At 44.6% G+C, this 20,978-nt stretch overlaps 1 protein-coding gene across 1 annotated transcript in view; it reads right to left on the minus strand.

The window, feature by feature from the left end:
- ALK (ALK receptor tyrosine kinase) overlaps nt 1–20,978 on the minus strand; it is a 582,689-nt gene that overhangs the window by 24,114 nt on the left and 537,597 nt on the right. The window contains exons 17-21 of the mRNA XM_035110504.3: nt 15,806–15,907; nt 14,033–14,185; nt 11,437–11,544; nt 8,436–8,622; nt 118–208 (exon numbers count right to left, since the gene is read on the minus strand). Of these exons, the coding sequence (XP_034966395.3) occupies nt 118–208; nt 8,436–8,622; nt 11,437–11,544; nt 14,033–14,185; nt 15,806–15,907 (641 nt within the window). The remainder of the gene's footprint in view (nt 1–117; nt 209–8,435; nt 8,623–11,436; nt 11,545–14,032; nt 14,186–15,805; nt 15,908–20,978) is intronic.

Genomic DNA, 20,978 nt, shown 5'->3' on the forward strand with positions numbered 1-20,978 from the left:
CCAACCTGCCATTATCAGGAGAAAACAAGATAGTGAACTCAGACGTGCTGCTTTCATTTGATGAAATATGGCACCTAACCATCACCATGGACACTCGCCATTGGTTTTTCCACTTACTTTTACAGCCACTTGTAAGGGACTGGGGTCGCTGGGGATCCCAACCACTTGACCTTCGTACACCTCCCCAAAGGCTCCATGGCCTAAACCCCTAGACAAATGAGAAAAGGGAAGGAAGATTAAAATACCATACATATTTCAATATTTCAATTTCATAAAAAATGGAGAAAGGTTAGGCCTACGTAAATCCCTTGAATGTACACTGTCAAATGTTCATTTAGTGAAAATTCGTTTAGGGAAAGGGGAAAAAGTTCTGCACCCCTGACGTTTTGTGTGTTGCTCATGCCTGCTTCCCGCTTTATGGCATGTTACAAACTGGTTACATGGAGTACTGTTAATGTAATGTTACCATTGGCACTAGTAGACACTCCGCAGAGGAACTTGCCACTAGCAACACCCTCAACTCCCTTGTTAAGTGGCAGGAATGCTGATGAAATATTCAGAATTTGTATTTATGCATAAATTTGTGGTGTTCCAACACCCTGAAGTCCACCCCAGAACAAAATCACATTGTATATGTTTTCACTGTGAATTAATCATTTTTGGCTCCTAGAAAAAGGAAAGGTTTTTTTAATATTATATATATATATATATATATATATATATATATATATATATATATATATAATATACATAATGTTGACTTGCTGCTTCCAAACAACATCTCTGACCATTAGCTACTATGGCAATAAATCACCTGTACTTGGCCAACCCCTTAGTTACACAAAGGCCTCATTAGTGCAATTTACCCATAATACATTGCTGCTTAAAAACAAACAAACCACAAACCCCAACCATCTCTAACTATGGTATCTACTATGGCAGCCGATCATTTATACTTAAGTTATGGAAAGGTCCATTCTCCCAACAAAAAGGGAATACGCTGGGCTGCCTTGACTAAGATTAAAATAGCCACGGCTTGATCATGATTCTTTCTGTAATGAAACTGTAATGCTGTGGGCAGGATCCCTGCATTGCAGGGGGTTGGACTAGACGACCCATGGGGTCCCATTCAACTGACTCTAAATGTAAGCAAGATGAACCATGTCCCCCACCCCCACTGGTATAATACATTGTGCAGGGAGCAGGGAAGCAATATGGGCAAAATTTTACTTTCATATGCAGTACAGGACAAAGTGAGGGAAATTTGTAACACCCCTTCTGGATCAGCCAAAGGCCTATGCTAGTCTAGCACCGAGGGCCTTCTGGTGGTTCCCTCACTGCGAAAAGCAAAGCTACAGGGAACCAGGCAGAGGGCCTTCTCAGTAGTGGCGCCCGCCCTGTGGAACGCCCTCCCATCAGATGTCAAAGAAATAAACAACTACCTGACATTTAGAAGACATCTGAAGGCAGCCCTGTTTAGGGAAGTTTTTAATGTGTGACATTTTAATGTATTTTAATCTTTGTTGGAAGCCACCCAGAGTGGCTGGGGTACAAACAACAACAACAACAACAACAACAACAACAACTCAGGTCCTGTTCTCAAAGTGACCAGCAAGGTACCTATTGGAAGCCAGCAAGCAGGACTTGAATGATCTCCCCACTTGTGACTCCCAGCAAATGGCAATCAGAGGCATTCTTCCTCTGACAGTAGAAGTAGAAGACAAGTCATCAGCTTCCGACAACTACTCTTCCCAGTCTTCCTCCTCTTTCCCCTCTGACCACTCATTGTTTCCCCACTACCACTCCCTGGACTCTGAGCCTTCTTCCCTTGGTGATTCCCCAGCTGGTTCCTCCCACCATTCCTCTCCATCCAACCAGTCCATGACACTGGTTGACTGCTTCTACTGCCCAAGAGAATAAGATGAAAAGGGGGATGCAGAGTTAGGTGCCACCTCAATCTGCATCTTCAGATGATCTCATTCAACAGCTTAAAGTAGATGTTGACAAGCATGGGGGACAAGATTGAATTATTCTAGGCGGCCCAATACCACAAACGTTGCAGCCAGTACGTTTCCGAGCACAATTCGAAGTGTTGGTGCTGACCTTTAAAACCCTAAACGGCCTCGGTCCAGTATACCTGAAGGAGCGTCTCCACCCCAATCGTTCTGCCCAGACACTGAGGTCCAGCGCCGAGGGCCTTCTGGCGGTTCCCTCACTGTGAAAAGCAAAGCTACAGGGAGCCAGGCAGAGGGCCTTCTCGGTAGTGGTGCCCACCCTGTGGAACACCCTCCCAGCAGAGGTCAGAGAGATAAACAACTACCTGACATTTAGAAAATACCTAAAGGTAGTCCTGTTTAGAGAAGTTTTAATCTGTGATATTTGATGTATTTTAATGTTTGTTGGAGGCTGCCCAGAGTGGCAGGGGAAGCCCAGCCAGATGGGCGGGGTATAAATAAATTATTATTATTATTATTATTATTATTATTATTATTATTCAGCTAAAAATTAAACCACTGCAGCATGGTGCTCCCAGTTCCCAACCCACATAGTCCAATCAAAAGGATAATATGGTTGGTGGACTCATAAGGCTAATATGGATGATGGTATTGAAGGATGCTGAATGGTCCAAAAGAATTACTGTATATTCCTGCTTTTTAACCCAGGAAAATCTTCTCAAAAGTCGGGGGTCGTCTTATACCACGGGTCGTATTTCTTATACGGCGAGTATATCCCAAACTCTATATTTTAACTGGAAAATTTTTTTGGGGGGGTTTCGTCTTATACGCCCAGTCGTCTTATACGCTGGAATATACGGTAACAATATCACACCCCTCCATCTTTATTCTGGCATAAGTCTACTGGGGTTATTAAGGTGGTTTGCAACTACTGACTATAGACAGTGGCCTTAGCATGTTGGAAGTGTACAATGGGAGTAACAAATTCTGCATGGCAACCCAGACTCACAGCAGAATAATTGTGTGCCAAAGCTAAGCATGATTACTGTAGATGTTGAACAATTTTTATAAAGTGGGTTTCGGGATTAATTATTTAAAAGAATACAGAAAACGAGGAAATAAATAAATCATGCACCCTGTTAAGACAGATTTTCTCTTGTGTGCTCATTACAAAAGTTTTGTGTCACTGCTCATTCCAGCCTTTGATTAATAAAAATATAAAAATGTTGTACGTGCAGCAGAGAAGCAGGCAAATCCCAGGAGAGCATGGGGGGTCCAGAGGCAGAACACTGCCACCAGGGCTCGTTGAGTTGAAGGCTCAGCGTGTTAGTATGTGGAGGTAGGTAGAGGAAGAAGAGGGGAAAGGGAGCTATCACCCAATGTCTCACATGCACAGGGAGTTGCAACTGATTGGCTATATTTGTGCAGAAAGGAAAACATTGAAAGCAGGCTTGAAACACCACAGGAAACAGTGAGAAAAAATAAGCAATAAACACGAAGCACAGAACAATGCAGACAGTCTTCTCCTAGGGAAAAGACTGCATCAATAAAACAAATTTCGTCTCAAAGAACACCGCCAATTACTATTCTAGAAATCAACATAAAAAAGTAACTAAGAGATGGATTTCTTTTTCTTTGCACCTTAAGGGGGGCCATTAGGAGGAGATGACAGATTTCTGACAAGTGTGATGGACTGACTATCTCAGAAGGAGGGGCCTTGCAAAACCTGTCTAGCTGAGTTTTATACTGATAACTTAAAACTCAATACTGTACACAATAGTGGAGTCATCAAATTGCCAACAGACTTGCTTAGGGCTTTTCCAGGAAACTAATTTAAAACCATAGGTAGGTTTTGCACAGGATTTTCTTTCAATAGCAATACTTTGTTGCTGGAATATTATGTTTACCCAGGATCCAAACCATAATGAGTAAAGAAAGACAACACACACGCCGCCGCTGCCAATTGCTCTTGCAGGAGCTGGTTGCAAACCCATAATACACAGAACAACTGTCCAGGTTGGTGGTCTGATGGAAAGCAACGACAGGGAGTCTAAGAGCAGCTCATGCAGAGAAGCCAGGGAGAGGACAGCAACTTTATAGAATTCAGGTGGAACCATATGAGCCTCTTGCTTTGCCTAATCCTTGTTGGATTGATAGCAGCAATGCCTCCTGCAAGTCATCAACTGTGGTGGTGTCTCTGTAGAGACAAAAGTTCTCTTCTCCATGAAGCTTCACAGGCGATAATCAGACATGGCATGGGAGATAGGTGGTTGCATCCCCCCTGAGTTTTTATTTTTACCTCTGTTTTCTCATGGTCTAAAATGCACAATCACCAGCTGGGACTAGCCTGGGGTGGAGGAAAGAGCTTGGCACTTGGATCCTGCTACATTATTAGACCTTTGGTGCCTGAGCAGCAGCAGGCAGTATATCTAAGCCAACAATCGTTGCTATAAATTTTATTTTTTTGGCTCTTTGATGGATATTGACTGGTTCTAGTAAATGTTAGATGGCCTGTATTCTGTTCAATTGGTAGCTTTATTTCAAGAGTGCCACAGCATGTGCTGTGAGGAAGGCTGCCTCACTCTAGGGAATCTGAACCGACAATTCAGAGATTTGCTCCCTCAAACATGGGAACAAGATCCACTGCAAAGCTGTTTCCCTCCCTCCCTCCCCCAATGTGCTCTCTGTGCAGATATAATAAATTAGGAGCTGCTTCTGCCTTGTGCTTTTCAGATGCTTAAGGCTCCTAGCTAGTTCCTTGGCTTTTCATACTGCACTATAATTTCTTACTGCACTAGGATCACACAGCATGCCATGCTCTCCAGCGAACAAGCATCACCACCACATAGCTTTACAAGCTGAAATGACATCGTTATGATAGCAGCTACCAATTACAGGTGTCAGCCCAGAAAGTCATTCTTACTGGCACAGAGCCACCATTTTTTAAAAAGCCGAATGTAAAGTGCAGCACACAATACCCTCCCCATTGCTTCCTTCTTCCGCTTCCCTGGGTTCTCTGTCATGCTCCAGGTGGATTAGAACTTGGTGATTTCCTCACTGCCAGTGTAGGGCAAAGGCGATGTCAGCATGCAGTGCTCCCTGGGACCCACCTGGTCCTAAGATTCCTTATTGCAGCCGGTGTGCTCTTGTTATTATTGTTATTTTATTTATTTAATTTATATACTACTCTGCATCCAGAGGTCTCAGGGTGGTTCACAGAAAAAAATCAAAATATAAAACCTATATATATATATATATATATATATATATATATATATATATATAATCAAAATAAAAACAACCCAATAACACCCTCCTTGTTAAAGGGCTGGTTGCAGCACATGCTTCTAAATTCAGACTTTTTCTTTGCTGGTCCTGTGAGCAGGGCTGGAAGCAGTGTGTGAAAATCGCAGGGAAGCAGACTTTGCCCAAACGTTAGGAGAAACTTCCAAACAGTAAGAGTTCTTTGACAGTGGAACAGAGTGCCTCGGGAGGTGGTGTGGGCTCCCCTATGATGTATCCTGAAAGGCCATTTATCAGAAATGCTACAGTGGCATCCTGCATTGCAGATGCTGCCCTGAGCAGCGCTGGGCTAGACGACGTTCCAACTCTAGAATTCAATGAACGTACAAGCCCTCTCTGATCAACCTTTGGCATCTTCAGAACAAAGACACTCAGATATCAGAACCAGTGAAGATCATCCACTGCTAGCTCCGATGGCATGATGGACTAGCTCTCTGCCCAAGAAAGTACCATTGTGTACCCACCTGAAGGGTAGATTTGCTTGCCCAGTGTAGCCTTGCTGGGTTGGGCTTCCTTGCACCTCCTACAACAAACCATTAAATGAAAGCCATCCATGCAAATAGAACTGGAGAGTGGGAAGAGATGTTGCAGGCCATGCAAGGATGTAGCTACACCCAGCCTGTGGAGAGGAGGGAAAGGATTGTGTGTGTGTGTGTTTATATACAGAGAAAGAACAGTAGAGTGAAATCACAGAAGAAGAACATTGCTAAGCGAAGATGAAGGAGCACAAGGAGCCAAAGGAGAATATGATTGCTTTATTGAGGCAGGAGCAAAAAAACGGAAGTGATGCCAGCCGATTTCCTGTAAAAGCTACTCCTGCCTTCATTCACTAGAGGCGCAAGTAAGCCCAACCCCGTGAATGCTACAGTGGCAAGTGAAATTTAGGAACCCCCAGCGTCCTCGAGGCTGGAACACCATTTGAGTACAGTATTTTAATTAGCTAGACCCAATTAATTCACAGTTCAAACATATGTGTTGGACACATAAAGCTTCATTAAGGATTGTTATTTGTAACTCAGAAGTGCAAGAGAGATAGTGTACCCATAGGCTGTAATGACTCTCATGTAAAGCATAAAGTTCAGAAATCTTTCTTCTCCACCCTCCCTGGTCTCCCCCACCACTCAAATCCTTTGGGATGTGTGTATTAAAATGTTAATAACTTTTAATTCTAACTGCTTCATCGGTATCAATCAGCTGTTGTATTAAGTTTGAAATCTGACCATATTTGAGATCTTTTAGACCCCAACATATTTTACGGGCTTACCATAATTTTTCTGCCTCTCTTTCAGTAAGGAATAGCCTTTTAGTGAAATATTCAATTTGCAGGTGCATTTTTATTTTTATTTTTAAAAACTGTACACAGGGGTGTGAGCATATGAAGGCACAAAAAGTTAGGGGGGAGAATACACATCCTCATTTCTATACCCTTACACAGGGTCAGCTACAACTCTAAATACACAGAGAAGGGTTAAAATTAATTTCAAAATTAACTTCAGCTGGGGGGACAGTCATACAGTGGTTCCGCTCCTCCCTCCTGGGCCGTGTTCAGAAAGTGGTGGTGGGGGATGAGTGTTCAGACCCCTGGCCTCTCACTTGTGGGGTGCCTCAGGGTTCCGTCCTCTCCCCCATGCTCTTTAACATCTATATGAAGCTGCTGGGAGAGATCATCAGGGGGGTTTGGGCTGGGTGTTCATCAGTATGCGGGTGACACTCAACTCTATCTCTCTTTTAAATCAGAACCAGTGAAGGCGGTGAAGGTCCTGTGTGAGTGCCTGGAGGCGGTTGGAGGATGGATGGCGGCTAACAGATTGAGGTTGAATCCTGACAAGACAGAAGTATTGTTTTGGGGGGACGGGGTGGGTGGGTGTGGGGGACTCCCTGGTCCTGAATGGGGTCACTGTGCCCCTGAAGGATCAGGTGCGCCGCCTGGGAGTCATTTTGGACTCACAGCTGTCCATGGAGCCACAGGTTAATTCTGTGTCCAGGGCGGCTGTCTATCATCTCCCTCTGGTTCGCAGGCTGAGACCCTACCTGCCCGCAGACTGTCTCACCAAAGTGGTGCATGCTCTAGTTATCTCCCGCTTGGACTACTGCAATGCGCTCTACGTGGGGCTACCTTTTGAAGGTGACCCGGAAACTGCAATTAATCCAGAATGCGGCAGCTAGACTGGTGACTGGGAGTGGCCGCTGAGACCACATAACACCGGTCTTAAGAGACCTACATTGGCTCCCAGTACGTTTCTGAGCACAATTCAAAGTGTTGGTGCTGACCTTTAAAGCCCTCGGTCCTGTATACCTGAAGGAGCGTCTCCACCCCCATCGTTTAGCCCGGACACTGAGATCCAGCGCCGAGGGCCTTCTGGCGGTTCCCTCACTGCGACAGGGAAAGCTACAGGGAACCAGGTAGAGGGCCTTTTCGGTAGCGGCGCCCGCCCTGTGGAACGCCCTCCCATCGGAGGTCAAGGAGATAAACAACTACCTGACATTTAGAAAACACCTAAAGCCCTATTTAGGGATGTTTTTAATCTGTGATATTTGAATGTATTTTAATCTTTGTTGGAAGCTGCCCAGAGTGGTGGGGGAAACCCAGCCAGATGGGCAGGGTATGTATAAATAAATAAATAAATAAATAAATAAATAAATAAATAATAACAACTTTCTCATACTGGAATTTACCTTAACTTGCTAATGCTCCCCCCCCCCAATCCAGATCCATGCTAGACTGGCACTGCTTTATCTGGGTTTTCTAGAGCTGATGTCACCTTTATTGCCAGAGACCCAGTCACAAGCACTGGCAGAACCTCCAAAAGGTCACTGCGCCAGATGTCAGTGCTGTCTAAGAGAGCCTGGGCAAATTATAGCCAGTGCCTGAGGAATTACCGAGCTTTATATATGATAGTTCTTTGGATCATCCATAGGAAGCAGATGCCGAACTTTTCTCCCTACCTGTCAGGCTGAACTAACTGAGGGGAGCGCAGAGATCCAGCTTCCATCCATTCAATGCTATCTTTACACCCAGAAGACCATTGTCACCACAGCAGTGGTCTTGCATGCTTGCGAATAAAGATGAGTGTGTGATACCACCGGACAAAAGGAGAAGGCACATGTGTGGATTCGCTCGTGCACATTTGCTGCAGAGCGCACCCGAGCATAAAGAAGTCAGAGAGGCTGGTTTACCTTATCAAAGAGATATTTTTCCGGGGCACCTCTTTGAGGTCACTAATGGATGTGGTCTTCCCCGCAAAGCAGTAATTGGGGTTGTAGTCAGTCATAATGGTGGAGGTTCGCAGCTTGCTCAGTTTATACTCGGGGCTCTGTAACTCCATCTGCATAGCTTGAAGTTCCTGGTGTTTCCGACGGTACACTAGAAACAGAGCACAATAAGTTAGGGGTGTGGGCTTTCATCTGAGTGCACCTTGGAAAGCAATTTGCACTAAGAGCTCTGGTTACTTCTACACAGCTCAGTCTGAAGCTGGGGTTGCTTTTCAGCTTTGAAATTAAGAAAGGAGGCGATGTGATACTTGCAGTTCGTATGAGGCAGGCAACCAAGTGCTGACGGATGGTTAGGGCCTATGGAGGTCTGTGCTGTGCTGTGCTGCTCAGGCAGACCACCACAGAGTGACTGCCAAGGCAAGGTGCATGGGAGGGGTACAATGCATTTCTTTTTATACCCCAAAGGGCCAAAGCAGATGTGGTATTTGTCAGGCATTTTGGGCTTCACGTGAAGCTGTTGTTTGTTATGCAAATGAGTTACACAAATGAGTGCCCCCTCCCATGAGCTGGATCAGGACCATGACATGGGAGGAGGAGGGGGCTTTAGCCCTTTCCCCCTGCAATGGACCTGATTAGATTCAGGCCTCCCTTGAAGTTTGCAAGCAAAGGAAAGACCCCATTAGTGCCAATAAAGGATTTTCTCCTATTGAAAATACCATGTGCAAGGCTATAGAGCTCACCCTTTCCCTCTTGGCCCTATCAGACTCAGGGTGGGGGCTTTGCCAGCTATCTGCAAAAGAAAACAACAACAATGCAAAAGAAAACAACAACAACAACAGTAATAATTATGCAGGACCAAACTGTGTGAAAGTCATGTCTAGCCCTTAATTTGCCTTCCAACGAAATGCCTTTGTTCTTCCCAGGGTAGAAACCTGAAATGGGGCTCTTGCAGAAAGTGTGCGGACTCTAGTGCCCATCAATATTAGTGACACATGTGATCTGATTCACATGGAGCACAGAGCAAATAAATATTTGCAAGAAGAATTTTGGCAGGGTTTTAGATCTAGTTTTCCTCACTAATTTTCTGGCCCTTTTCTGCCCTTGAGAGTGTTTTAAAGGGGGCAACTAACATTTTGTGGATTCCAAACTCATCCATCAAGTCCTTGTTTTAACCTTTCAAGTTCCTGTGGGAGCATTACATGCCTAGGGGGGAAAGTACAAGACTAGAATTAATTGGACATGCAAAGTTACTTTGAAAAAGTAATTGGAGCTGGGCATGAGAGTTCCCACAGCATGTTCTTGACTCTGGGCAGATTAACACAGTACTGCAGTACTTGTACGGTAGTTTCAGCTCTATATCTATTCCAACAGATAAGTTACTTTGCTGTGTGCAAGGGGTGGAGGGAAAGCTGATGGAGTGAACCTGTTGTAGTAATAGGAACAGGGATTTGAGAGCCTATTATCACGCCTCCACATTTCTCCTTTCACAAGAGTCATGCTTTTAAGAACTATGCAAAAGACTCATTCAAGATTCCGAGGCAGAAGTGCAAGATGTGAGTGTCGAGCGGAAATTAGTCCTGCAACACAAACATGCAGCTTCTTTGTAATTTTTAACAAAGTAATGAAATTTAATGTGTGCTTGATTAGTTGGTTTGTTTAGATGAGGAATAGCCATTTGGTTGCTTGTAGGCCTGATCTCGTCCTAGAGGTTCCTTAATCTAGTCCCTAGAAGCAAGACCAAATTTCATTACTGCGATGAACTCAACTAGATGGCCATAGGCCAGATACTCTCTCTCACCCTCAGCTCTCCATCTATAATATTAATAATAATTTTATTGTATTCGGCCCATCTGTTTGGGTTGCCCCAGCCACTCTGGATGGCTTCCAACAGAATATAAAAAACATATGATGCATCAGACATTAAAAGTTTCCCGATACAGGGCTGCCTTCAGATGTCTACGGAAGGTCGTATACTTGTTTATCTCTTTGGCATCTGGCAGAATGGTGATCCACAGGGCAAGTGCCACTACCAAGAAGGCCGTCTGCCTGGTTTCCTGTAACTTCACTTCCTGCAATGAGGGAACAGCCAGAAGGCTGGACTTCAGGCTGAAGCCCTGCATACAATACAGTGTACTATAGTGCTTGCCTTCTTTGCAGGGTTATTTTTTAAAGCTTACAAACAGTACAATGTATTTGAAGGTTGTTGTTGTTGTTGTTGTTGTTGTTGTTGTTGTTGTTGTTGCTGCTGCACTTTTAACTGTGAGGAAAACTGGCATCACCCGCCAACTAGCATCACCAAGGGGTGTGATTTGAACATACACACCAATATCTTTGAAGTAATGATAATGATAGTGATTATGATTGCACCATCAATGCTCATGGCACTTCACAGAATGCAGAAGGACTGGTCCATACCAAGAATGTTTAGCCATCTATAATTTGACCCAGAGGGACAAAAGAGAGTCTTTGAGGAAAGCAGAGGGAGGGATAAACCGGATGGGAGAATTATAGCAATTTGCCAAAGCCTGCTCAAGTGATTTTCTAGCTGAAGCGGGATTTTAACACAGGTCATATACAAACAGCCTACTTAACTAATCTATAAGGAGACAGCCAGAACACAACATGTGTGCTATTAATAACTTTAAAAAAACCTGAGGACTGCAATAAATCACTCCATCAGTCAATAAGCCAACCAATCGATACATTTCTCACTCCTTTAATTTAGCCCATTCCTTTAATTCAGCCCACTATGTGCTGCGTTGGTTGTATGTGAAGCTAGGATATTCTGCAGCCCAGATAAAGCTCACTTCCATAACTGGGCTCCTCTGCTGCATCAACAGCCATTTAAAATGGTCACAATGGCAATCATTCTTGCCATGCCATTCAGGTGATTAAGGCCGGAGGATGCACCACATTCAGCGAGTATTGCAGATTTCAGCATGTTTTGGGTCAAGAAGGAACTCACCTATCATGATCCCAGAAAAGGCTAGAATCAGAGCAGCAACGAGGGCAGATGTCACTACAGACAAGACCAAGGAGAGGGAAGGATTCTTCGTAGGCAGTACAGGCTCAGCTGGAACAGATGTGCAAAGACAGAAGGCATTACCGTAAGTTGTTCTCAGCAGCCTACGGTAGTTGCAAAATACCTTAAAAGAGATATAGACTATTAAGGTCTCTTCACACATTACGTTTTTGGAGTGTAACAAGGAGGTTTTTTTTTTTTTTTTAAAAAAAAAGCTTACACCTAAAATGCAATGTGCGAATGCAACAGACAGGTGTTTGAAAACACACAATTCATACAAGAATGGGGATTGGCTGCAGCGCCTACTGAGTGCACATTTAGTTGCAAATCCAGCTTTGTTGTTGTATCATGCATGAAATTGTTTGTTTTATACATCGTGTTAAGCCAAACCATGCCTCAGTGCAGGCGCATGAGCATGCATACTGCTGGGGAGAAGATCGCCGCTGCTTCACTCCTGCTTGGTTGGTCCTTTTGCTGTTGAGCCGCATTGAGCTAGACCATGGTTTGGCTTGGTGTGCCATCCAAATCCAAGCTCAGGGTTGGCCTACTCATGAAATGAAGTGGTCAACTCAGGTGGTGGATCTGGGCCCCAGGAGTGTGCTGCTCATCACTGCTGCCTTCCTACATGAGTGTGCCCCCACCTCTTCCTCATCTGGCATGGGTGCACCCCACTGCTGCTGTTGCAAATACACTCTGCTGCAGACACACCCACCCCGCTATGGTGGTGGTGGGCAGTGCCGGATTTATGTATAAGCTAAACAAGCTATAGTTTAGGGCCCCACACTATTGGGGGCCCCCAAAAAAATTTACAGGAAAAAAACCCTGGATGTACATTTCCAAAATATAAGATAAAAGACAAATAAAATAAAACCTACATACAGCAACAGTGGCAAATGGCTTCAGAAACCTATTGGGTCCGTAAATTTCCATATAGCATATATTCAACACAAAAAACAGCAACAATTTGTTGTTGACAAAGGACAGCTGGACATATAAAGGGCCCCATTACCTTCAGTAGCTTAGGGCCTCATCAAACCTAAATCCAGCCCTTGTGGTGGGTATGTTCCCACAGTAGAGGCAGCTGTGGCAGTGGTGATGGGACATGTTTGCCTCAAGTTTGCTGTTATTGTTGGTATTATGTTATTTTGCATTTAATTTGTCTTACGTCTTATTTTGCATTTAAATTGTTTTACATTTCTTTATTGCAAACCACCCTGGGAACTTTATGTGATGGGATGGTACACAAATATGAATCAATCAATCAATCAATCAATCGGAGGGATTTTTTAATAAAAAAAATAGTGAATGATCTTCCACTTCCACTGCTGTATTATCTAATTTAACTCAGAGCTGAAACTGGCAGCTGCTTTGCATTTTGGACCTGCCAATTTAACATTTTCTCCCTCTCAGCTTTTATGGCTTTTCTTTCATATCCATTGAGTGCCAATGTTAATTTCCTGATAGAAAACCATCTGTTTCAATGGCTTGATCTTAATTGAGGAAAGTGGAACAACGGGCCATTGGAGGGTCACAGATCCAGGAGAGCTGATTGCAGCAGAGGTTCACCCTGCTTTCTGCGCAGTGTAAAGATAGCAGATGGAATGAATGGGAGGGTCGGAGACAAAATACAGAGCCATGTGGCAGGAAGGCAAAGTTTGCTGTAGTATCTTAGGAGCTTATTGGCTTATTATGCAGTGTTGGGAGCACAAGCAGGGGTATTTTTCATCCAGAACTCACTGGAACTCAGTCCCTTCACCTCTCAGGTGGGCACCATGGCCATTACAAGAAAACAAGGTAGGCATTCATGGTGAGTTCCGGCACCTCTTTTTCTAGACAACTAGCACTGAGCACAAGAGTTCAGAAGCAGAGGCTGATTTCACTGGACAGCACTGATGAAATGAAGTGAAATTTTAGCAAGTGGCATATAGGCTGTGAAGGAACATAATATTCTGACAAATAGTGAATTTTAAAGGGACCCACTGCAGGAAGCAGAACAGGTACACTCTCATACTGAGATATTTTCAAACAATGTCAAAGAATTGCACCACAGTAGAGGTAATGTACTTAGCACGATGGTTGATCTAACCTTATTGAGGATTTTTTTGATGATTTGCAGCCCAGCTGCAGATTGAAGAGTCTTATAGAACAAGGATACATTTGAAAACGCAACCCCCCCCATTGACCACATGCAACAGGTTCATATTATGAAAGGGATACGGGGCTGTGCTGCTGGCCCTGCCCCCAACGACCTGCCCACCCACTCCCCTCCCAGCCCCACTCCTATGCAATGAGAATAGGTCTGAAGGGGGAAATGTCTCATGGAGGCTCCTCCCTGGAATCACCAATGGGTGCACAGCTTCCAGTCACATGGAGGAACGTTCACAGGCACAGCTGCCTCCCTCTTCAAACTTCTGCTCAACACACAAGAGAAGGAATGGCGAGGAAGCCCAGAAGATGGTGTGAAATCAGTGCGGCGGCCAGTAGTACAACCCTGCTTCCCATCTGAGCTAAAGAAGGCCTTTCCTGTCCGGCTTCTTACCTATGCAAGAGACACCATCATCAGCCAACACATACCCGAAAACACATATGCAAACAGCCTCCTGTGTCTTCATATCAATGTGGCACATATCGTGATCACAGTGGCTACAGTTCACATGCACTTTGATTTCGACTTCGCCATGCCCATCTGTCACTAGGGAACGGATGAAAGAAATATTACTAATTTGTGATCTAAAGTCAAACATTCACCCAAAACAGGGCACAGACATACCCCTAAAAGACTTGCAAGCAAGACAATGGTAGACTACCAGCTGACCTGAGGTGGAATGCGCTGAGGGGCCTTTGCTATTATGTATTAGGCAGCCTATTATCAAGATGTTCGTACAAATATTATTACCCCGTTGCTTAGAAGAATGCCCAGTACTCCTAGTTAGGAACTGTCCAGTTTACTAGAAGGTGGAAAACTAGAGATTGTAGGAACAGTCGCAAAAATTTGCATAGTTACAGGTACAGTGGTGCCTTGCTTAACGAATGCCCTGCTTAATGAAATTTCCGCTTAACAAAAGGATTTTTCGAGCAGAGGTTGCCTCGCTAGACGAATTCGTTTTACGAAAAATTCATCTAGCGAATCACGGTTTCCCATAGGAATGCATTGAAATTCAATTAATGCGTTCCTATGGGCAAAAAAAAAAATCAAAAAAAATTCAATGCATTCCTATGGGATTCACTAGACGAATTTTTCGTTATAAGAAAAGACCCGTGGAACGAATTAAATTCGTCTAGCGAGGCACCACTGTAGGTAGCCGTGTTGGTCTGATATAGTCGAAACAAAAAATAAAAAAATCCTTCCAGTAGCACCTTAGAGACCAACTAAGTTTGTCATGGTGCTGGAGGAGACTCTTGAGAGTCCCATGGACTGCAAGAAGATCAAACCTATCCATTCTTAAGGAAATCAGCCCTGAGTGCTCCCTGGAAGGACAGATCGTGAAGCTGAGGCTCCAATACTTTGGCCACCTCATGAGAAGAGAAGAATCCTTGGAAAAGACCCTGATGTTGGGAAAGATTGAGGGCACTAGGAGAAGGGGACGTCAGAGGACAAGATGGTTGGACAGTGTTCTCGAAGCTACGAACATGAGTTTGACCAAACTGCGGGAGGCAGTGCAAGACAGGAGTGCCTGGCGTGCTATGGTCCATGGGGTCACGAAGAGTCGGACACGACTAAACGACTAAACAACAACAACAAAGTTTGTCATAGGTATGAGCTTTCGTGTGCATGCACACTGCATGACAGTCTTCAAAATACGTCAGTCATGTTTACCTATTGGGTCTATATTGCCTTTTCATCTTTCCTTTAAATTACTTTTCAGTTAAAAAACAATTCTATGTTCTGGCTGCTTTTGGGACGAGTTCCTCTTAGGTAATTTTGGGGGGGGGGCTGAAAGCAAGTGATCCCCCCCAATATGATCTCTATTATAGCAGCCTCCTCACTCTGAATCTCCTCCTTTATCATCATTGCAGAGTAAGATGGGGGTGTCTGTAAAGGGAAGGCAGCTTCACATACAAACTTCTGGACCCACTAATTCAAGAAAAGCTATGTTATGTCAAGAGCAAGATCTGCTGTAGTTTGGCCTGAGGAGGTATGTATAAGTTATTATCTTCTTTAAAGGCTTTGCCATGCCCAATTTAGCACCTTAAGAACTTTCAGACTATCCCAGACATGTTGCCCATATTCAATCTAATATAGCCCTTGAAAAGTATTCAGATATTTTACGAACACATCATAACAATCTCTCTCGCTGGCTGATTAAAATACCTTTTAATGCCGGGGTGTACAATGAACCATATTGATTATTAATAAAAGATGCGCCATCTTCTCCATCCATTTCTGGGTCATTGTTTTCTGCTGCATTGCCACCTACAGAAAACATGAAAACACCTTAAAATATCATTGTGATGCCAAGGTTTTTGAAGGAAAAAACACACACAACACATATAAAAGAACAACAAAGAGTCTTGTGGCACCTTAAAGACTAACTAATATATAGTAGCATAAGCTTTTGTGGGCCCCAGATTCCACTTCATCAGATGTGGGTAAGTAGATATATATACCCTGAGTACAGAGAGAAGAAAAATACACACACCACATTTTAGCAAACTTTGGGCCCCAAAGTCAAGCAATACAAGAGACTGTCGCAGATCTATCACGGTTCCACACAGAGGACAAATGAAAACAGAATCAAAAACAGAATCAAATACACGGCTGTGATCCACTCCTGATTGTCCCACTCTCATTTAATCTCTTTTCTATCTAAGAGAATGGGCACAAACAACACTTGTAAAATGACAGAGAGTCTTGTTGCACTTGACAAGATTTACATATTTTGTTATGGCATAAGCTTTTGTGGGCTATAGCCTACATCAGGCATGTTCAACAGGTAGATCGTGATCTACCGGTAGATCACTGGACGTCTGCAGTAGATCACTGGTAGATCATTGGCTCCCCTCAAAGAAGCTGAACAACTGTGGCTCCCCTCAAAAAAGCTCAACATTTTACCTCTTCCCTGAAAAAAACAACAACTTTGACCCCAACCCCCCCCCCCAAATGGGCTTTTCTCCTTCCTAAAAAATGCTTAACTACTTTGACCTGAACCCTCCAAAAAGGGGGTAGATCACTGCCAGTCCTTAACACTCTGAGTAGATCGCAGTCTCTTGGGAGTTGGCCATCCCTGGCCTACATCATCAGATCAGTCTGATTTTTTCTTTTGGAAGGCAACATATTTAGTCATATGGAAAGGAAATAATACAATTGTCGAATCATTGAATTGTAGAGTTGGAAGAGACCCTTTGGGAAATCTCCCCCATGCACCTGATGAACTGGGCTCTAGTCCACAAAAGCACATGTCATAAGAAAATGTGTTAGTCTTTAAAGTAGCACAAGGCTCTTCGTTTTTGTGGCAACAGATTAACACAGCTAAGCCTCTGAAAATTAAAAAAAAAAGGCAACATTCAGAAAAGAGTAGGGGGCCATTTTTTATCTCTCAGGACATTCAATAGTAAGACGTTAGAGCTGCCATATTCCCAAATACTTTTCAAAGTTGGATTCCAGCAATAATATGCTGAGCTGGAATTCATTAGTAAATCTGACTCTGCAGAATTTCAACGGCACAGAACTTGGAGTGGCTAGCATACAATGGAAAGTCACTGCCATCTTTAGGCAATTGTTTTAACCTTTTGATTGTGCTACGCCAATTGCTTACCAGTGGGAGTGCATCTCATGAAGTGGGCTCTAACCCCCAAAAGTTTACGCCACAATATTTGTGTTACTTTAAGGTGCTACAAAACCCTTTGGGACAAAGCCAGATTAAGTTAGTTGAACTTTGGTTCAACTGGAATCACTGGGCAAATTGATCATGTCTAAAGTGCCCATTGATTTCAATGGGAATGAAGTTCAACTAACTTAGTCAGGATTTAAGACATGGTTGTTTTTCTCTGCAGAAGACTAACACAGCTACCTTTCCGGTATGTATCACTACAGCAGGTAAAGGAAAAATACTAATTTCCAACTCTACAAAATAAAGAACATCTGGCAGAAAAAAGGACAATCATCTGGCAAAATATTAAGTGACTACTGGGTCATTTCAAGAATTAATAAGCGGTTTGAATGATGCAAATGAGTATTTCAGCACAATCCCAGGGAGATCCATTGAGCAAAAAGATTACAATTGTGGGGGATGGTAAACTGCTTTCAGGTTGTTGTTTTGATAATCATGCGGTGTATAATTTTAATCAAATAAATAGATGAAATAAATAAAAACCTTCAGTGTTGTTTGAGTGACAAATTGAAAATGCAGGCGTGTGCAAAAGTCAAACTGCTGTTCAAGGCATAGCAATAATCAGACAGGTTTTCTCTTTTATCATGTTGAGTCTATGGCAACTCATCTTGGCAGATGCCATACACCAGGTATAGCCAAGATGATGCTCTCCAGAGATGGTTGGACTCCAATTCCCATCAGCCCCAGCAAGAATGACCAGTGATCAGGGAAGATTGGAGCTGAAGTACAACATCTGGAATGCACCACATTTGCTATTCCTGTCATGCAGATCCTGGGTTATTACCACATACAGTGAGGGGGGGGGAAGTGTTTGACCCCCTGCTAAATTTGCCCATTTGCACCCAGACGAAGAAATGACCAGTCCATAATTTTAATGGTGGGTTTATTGTAGCTGTGAGAGACCGAGTAACAGGAAAATCCCCAGAAACCCAGAAGACAAAAGTCAGAGATTGATGTGCATTATAATGAGTGAAATAAATATTTGATCCCTTTGCAAAATATGACTTAGTACTTGGTGGCAAAACCCTTGTTGGCAATTACAGAGGCCAGACGTTTCTTGTAGGTGGCCACTAGGTTTGCACACATCTCAGGAGGTATTTTGTCCCTCTCCTCTTTGCAGATCCTCCCCAAGTCAGTAAGATTTCGAGCAGGGCCGTCTTAAGCATATCCAGCGCTGTGGTGCAAAGATCCCTCTGGCGTCTCCCCCTTTCCCAGAGTTGTTGACCTTTCTTAAGGGGGGGGGAACCACAAAGTTGTTGACCTTTTTTAGGAAAGGTTCCCCAGAGTTGGTGACCTTTCTTTAGGGAGCCGACACCACGCTTACACATTATCTCTGCTTGGGAAAAGAAAACAGGAAACATAAACAAACCTCAGTCAGTAAAGCATGAGACTCTTAATCTCAGGGTTGTGGTTTCAAGCCCCATGTTGGACAAAAGATTCCTGCATTGCAGGGGGTTGGAGTAGATGACCCTGGTGGTTCCCTTCCAACTCTGTGAATGGTTCTGTTATTCTGTTGTATCTGAAGGGCTGTTCACAGGGAAGATGGAGCAAACTTGTTTTGTGAGAGATGCTTGTGCTGTGATTCCTGCAATGGAGGGGGTTGGTCTAGAGGACCCTCGGGGGTCCCTTCCAACCATCCAGTTCTGTGATCCTATCATTAAAATACTCCAAGAAATAAATAAACGGGCTTCTCTGTGGCAGTAACTGGAAAGGGCTCCAGGGGCGGCCATCCCACAGAAAGTTTGGCATGTGCCCTGCCAAACCACCCTCTAGCCCAAGCCCCATTCACCAGGTGAGACTAGTCCCATTCACCAGGCAAGACCTGGTGAGCTGAAGGAGTGCTCCGCAGTGGCAACGGGGCTGCCCAGGAGAGCTTGGCTGGGGATCTATCTGTATCTATCTATAGGGCTGATTCATTTTATCTGAGGTAGGATTTAAAGATTAATAAACTGCCAGTGATCAAATCAAATCCAGCTCCTTCTCATTTAAACCCCTCACCCCTCCTGGGAAGAAGAAAAAGAAGAAAGGTGGGGGGCAGGTGGAGAAGGTCATATGCAGATCTTCAGACACATTTTCTCTCCAGCAAATACTTGATAGGTGGGGTGCCTTCTGTTACCTGTCCTTACAAAAATTGACCCCCCCCAAGTGTGTTCCCAATAACAAAGAATATTAAATAATACAAATGCATATCTTGGGTTTGCATCATGACGATCCAAGGTGTGGGGAGGGGAGAGAGAGGGAGAGAGAGAGAGAGGGAGGGAGAGAGAGAGAGGGGAGCTGATGAAGAGAGAAAGAAGCAGAAGGGGGAGGCGATTGCAAAATTCATTTCTGCAAACTGAGGTTTGAACGGCACATTTAAAGCAGAAAAACGCTCTTTTGCAGAGGTGAATTTGACAATGTGTTGCGTGAAAATGACCTGGAGGGAGGCAAAGTGTGCTTGTGATCTGCTTGTGATTTTGTTTGGCGTCTGAAGCTTCTTTCTCTTCTTTTAGCTGAGCCTGGTGAGGGGCTTGGAGGCAGAAGCGCTCAAGTTTGCTGCCTCTTGGTGGCTTACTGCAGCTGGCAGAGGAAAGGGAGATCGAGACACACACACAACACCAAAGAAAGAGAAAGACAAGAGGGGAAACCAACGGATGGGTTATTTTTCCTTTTGAAAAGCAAAACAAGCAGGTGCTTGGTCCAGTGGTGGGGGAAGGGGGAGCCGCTTTGCGGTTTGACAGTGAGCCGGGGTGGGAGGGAGAGGAGAAGCTTTGCCGGGAGATGGAGGAGGCACTTTACAGCGAGCTGGGGAGGGAAGGAGAGGAGCAGCTTTGCTGGTGCTGTTGCTCACAAGCTGCTGGCTTGCCAGTCAGCTGGGGAGGGTGGGGGACCCGTTTCGCCGGGAGGGAAGGAGCCCCACCGGGGCTGCCAATTGGTGCAGCTGCACCATCCACCCGCCCGCCCGCCTGCTGGGGCTGCCAATTCGCCCGCCCGCCCGCCCACTGGGGGGAGGGGTGCTGGCGCTTTCAGATGTTTTGCCACTCCCCCTTCCTCTGCCACAGCCACCAGCCATATAGTTGGCGAGGCACAGCTGGCGGGACTCACTGGGGCTTCCCTGAGAGGCATGAGCCCTGGCGCAATGTGCCAGTAAGTCCAAAGGGAAAGACGATTTCGAGGCTGATGTGTAGCTACTTGAACCTTCAGCTCCCTCCACAGATTTTCGATTGTATTAAGGTCTGGAGACTAGCTAGGCCGCTCCAGGACCTTAATGTGCTTCTTCTTGAGCCACTCCTTTGTTGCCTTGGTGGTGTGTTTTGGGTCATTGTCATGCTGGCATACCCATCCTCGACCCAATTTCAATGTCCTGGCTGAGGGAAGCAGGTCCTCACCCAAGATTTGATGATCGTCCCTTCGATGTGGTGAAGGCATAACATGTCCCCCTCCATGTTTGATGGGGGTGGTGGTGTTCTTGGGGTTGTAGGCAGCATCCCTCCTCCTCCAAACACGGTGAGTTGAGTTGATGCCAAAGAGCTCTATTTTGGTCTCATCTGACCACAACACTTTCACCCATTTCTCCTCTGGGTCATTCAGATGTGCATTGGCAAACTGCAGGCGGGCCTGTACATGTGCTGTCTTGAGCAACGGGACCATGCGGGCTCTGCAAGATCTCAGTCC

Source organism: Zootoca vivipara, chromosome 3 (genome assembly GCF_965207765.1).
Source record: "Zootoca vivipara chromosome 3, rZooViv2.hap1.1, whole genome shotgun sequence".
Classification (NCBI taxonomy): Eukaryota; Metazoa; Chordata; class Lepidosauria; order Squamata; family Lacertidae; genus Zootoca; species Zootoca vivipara.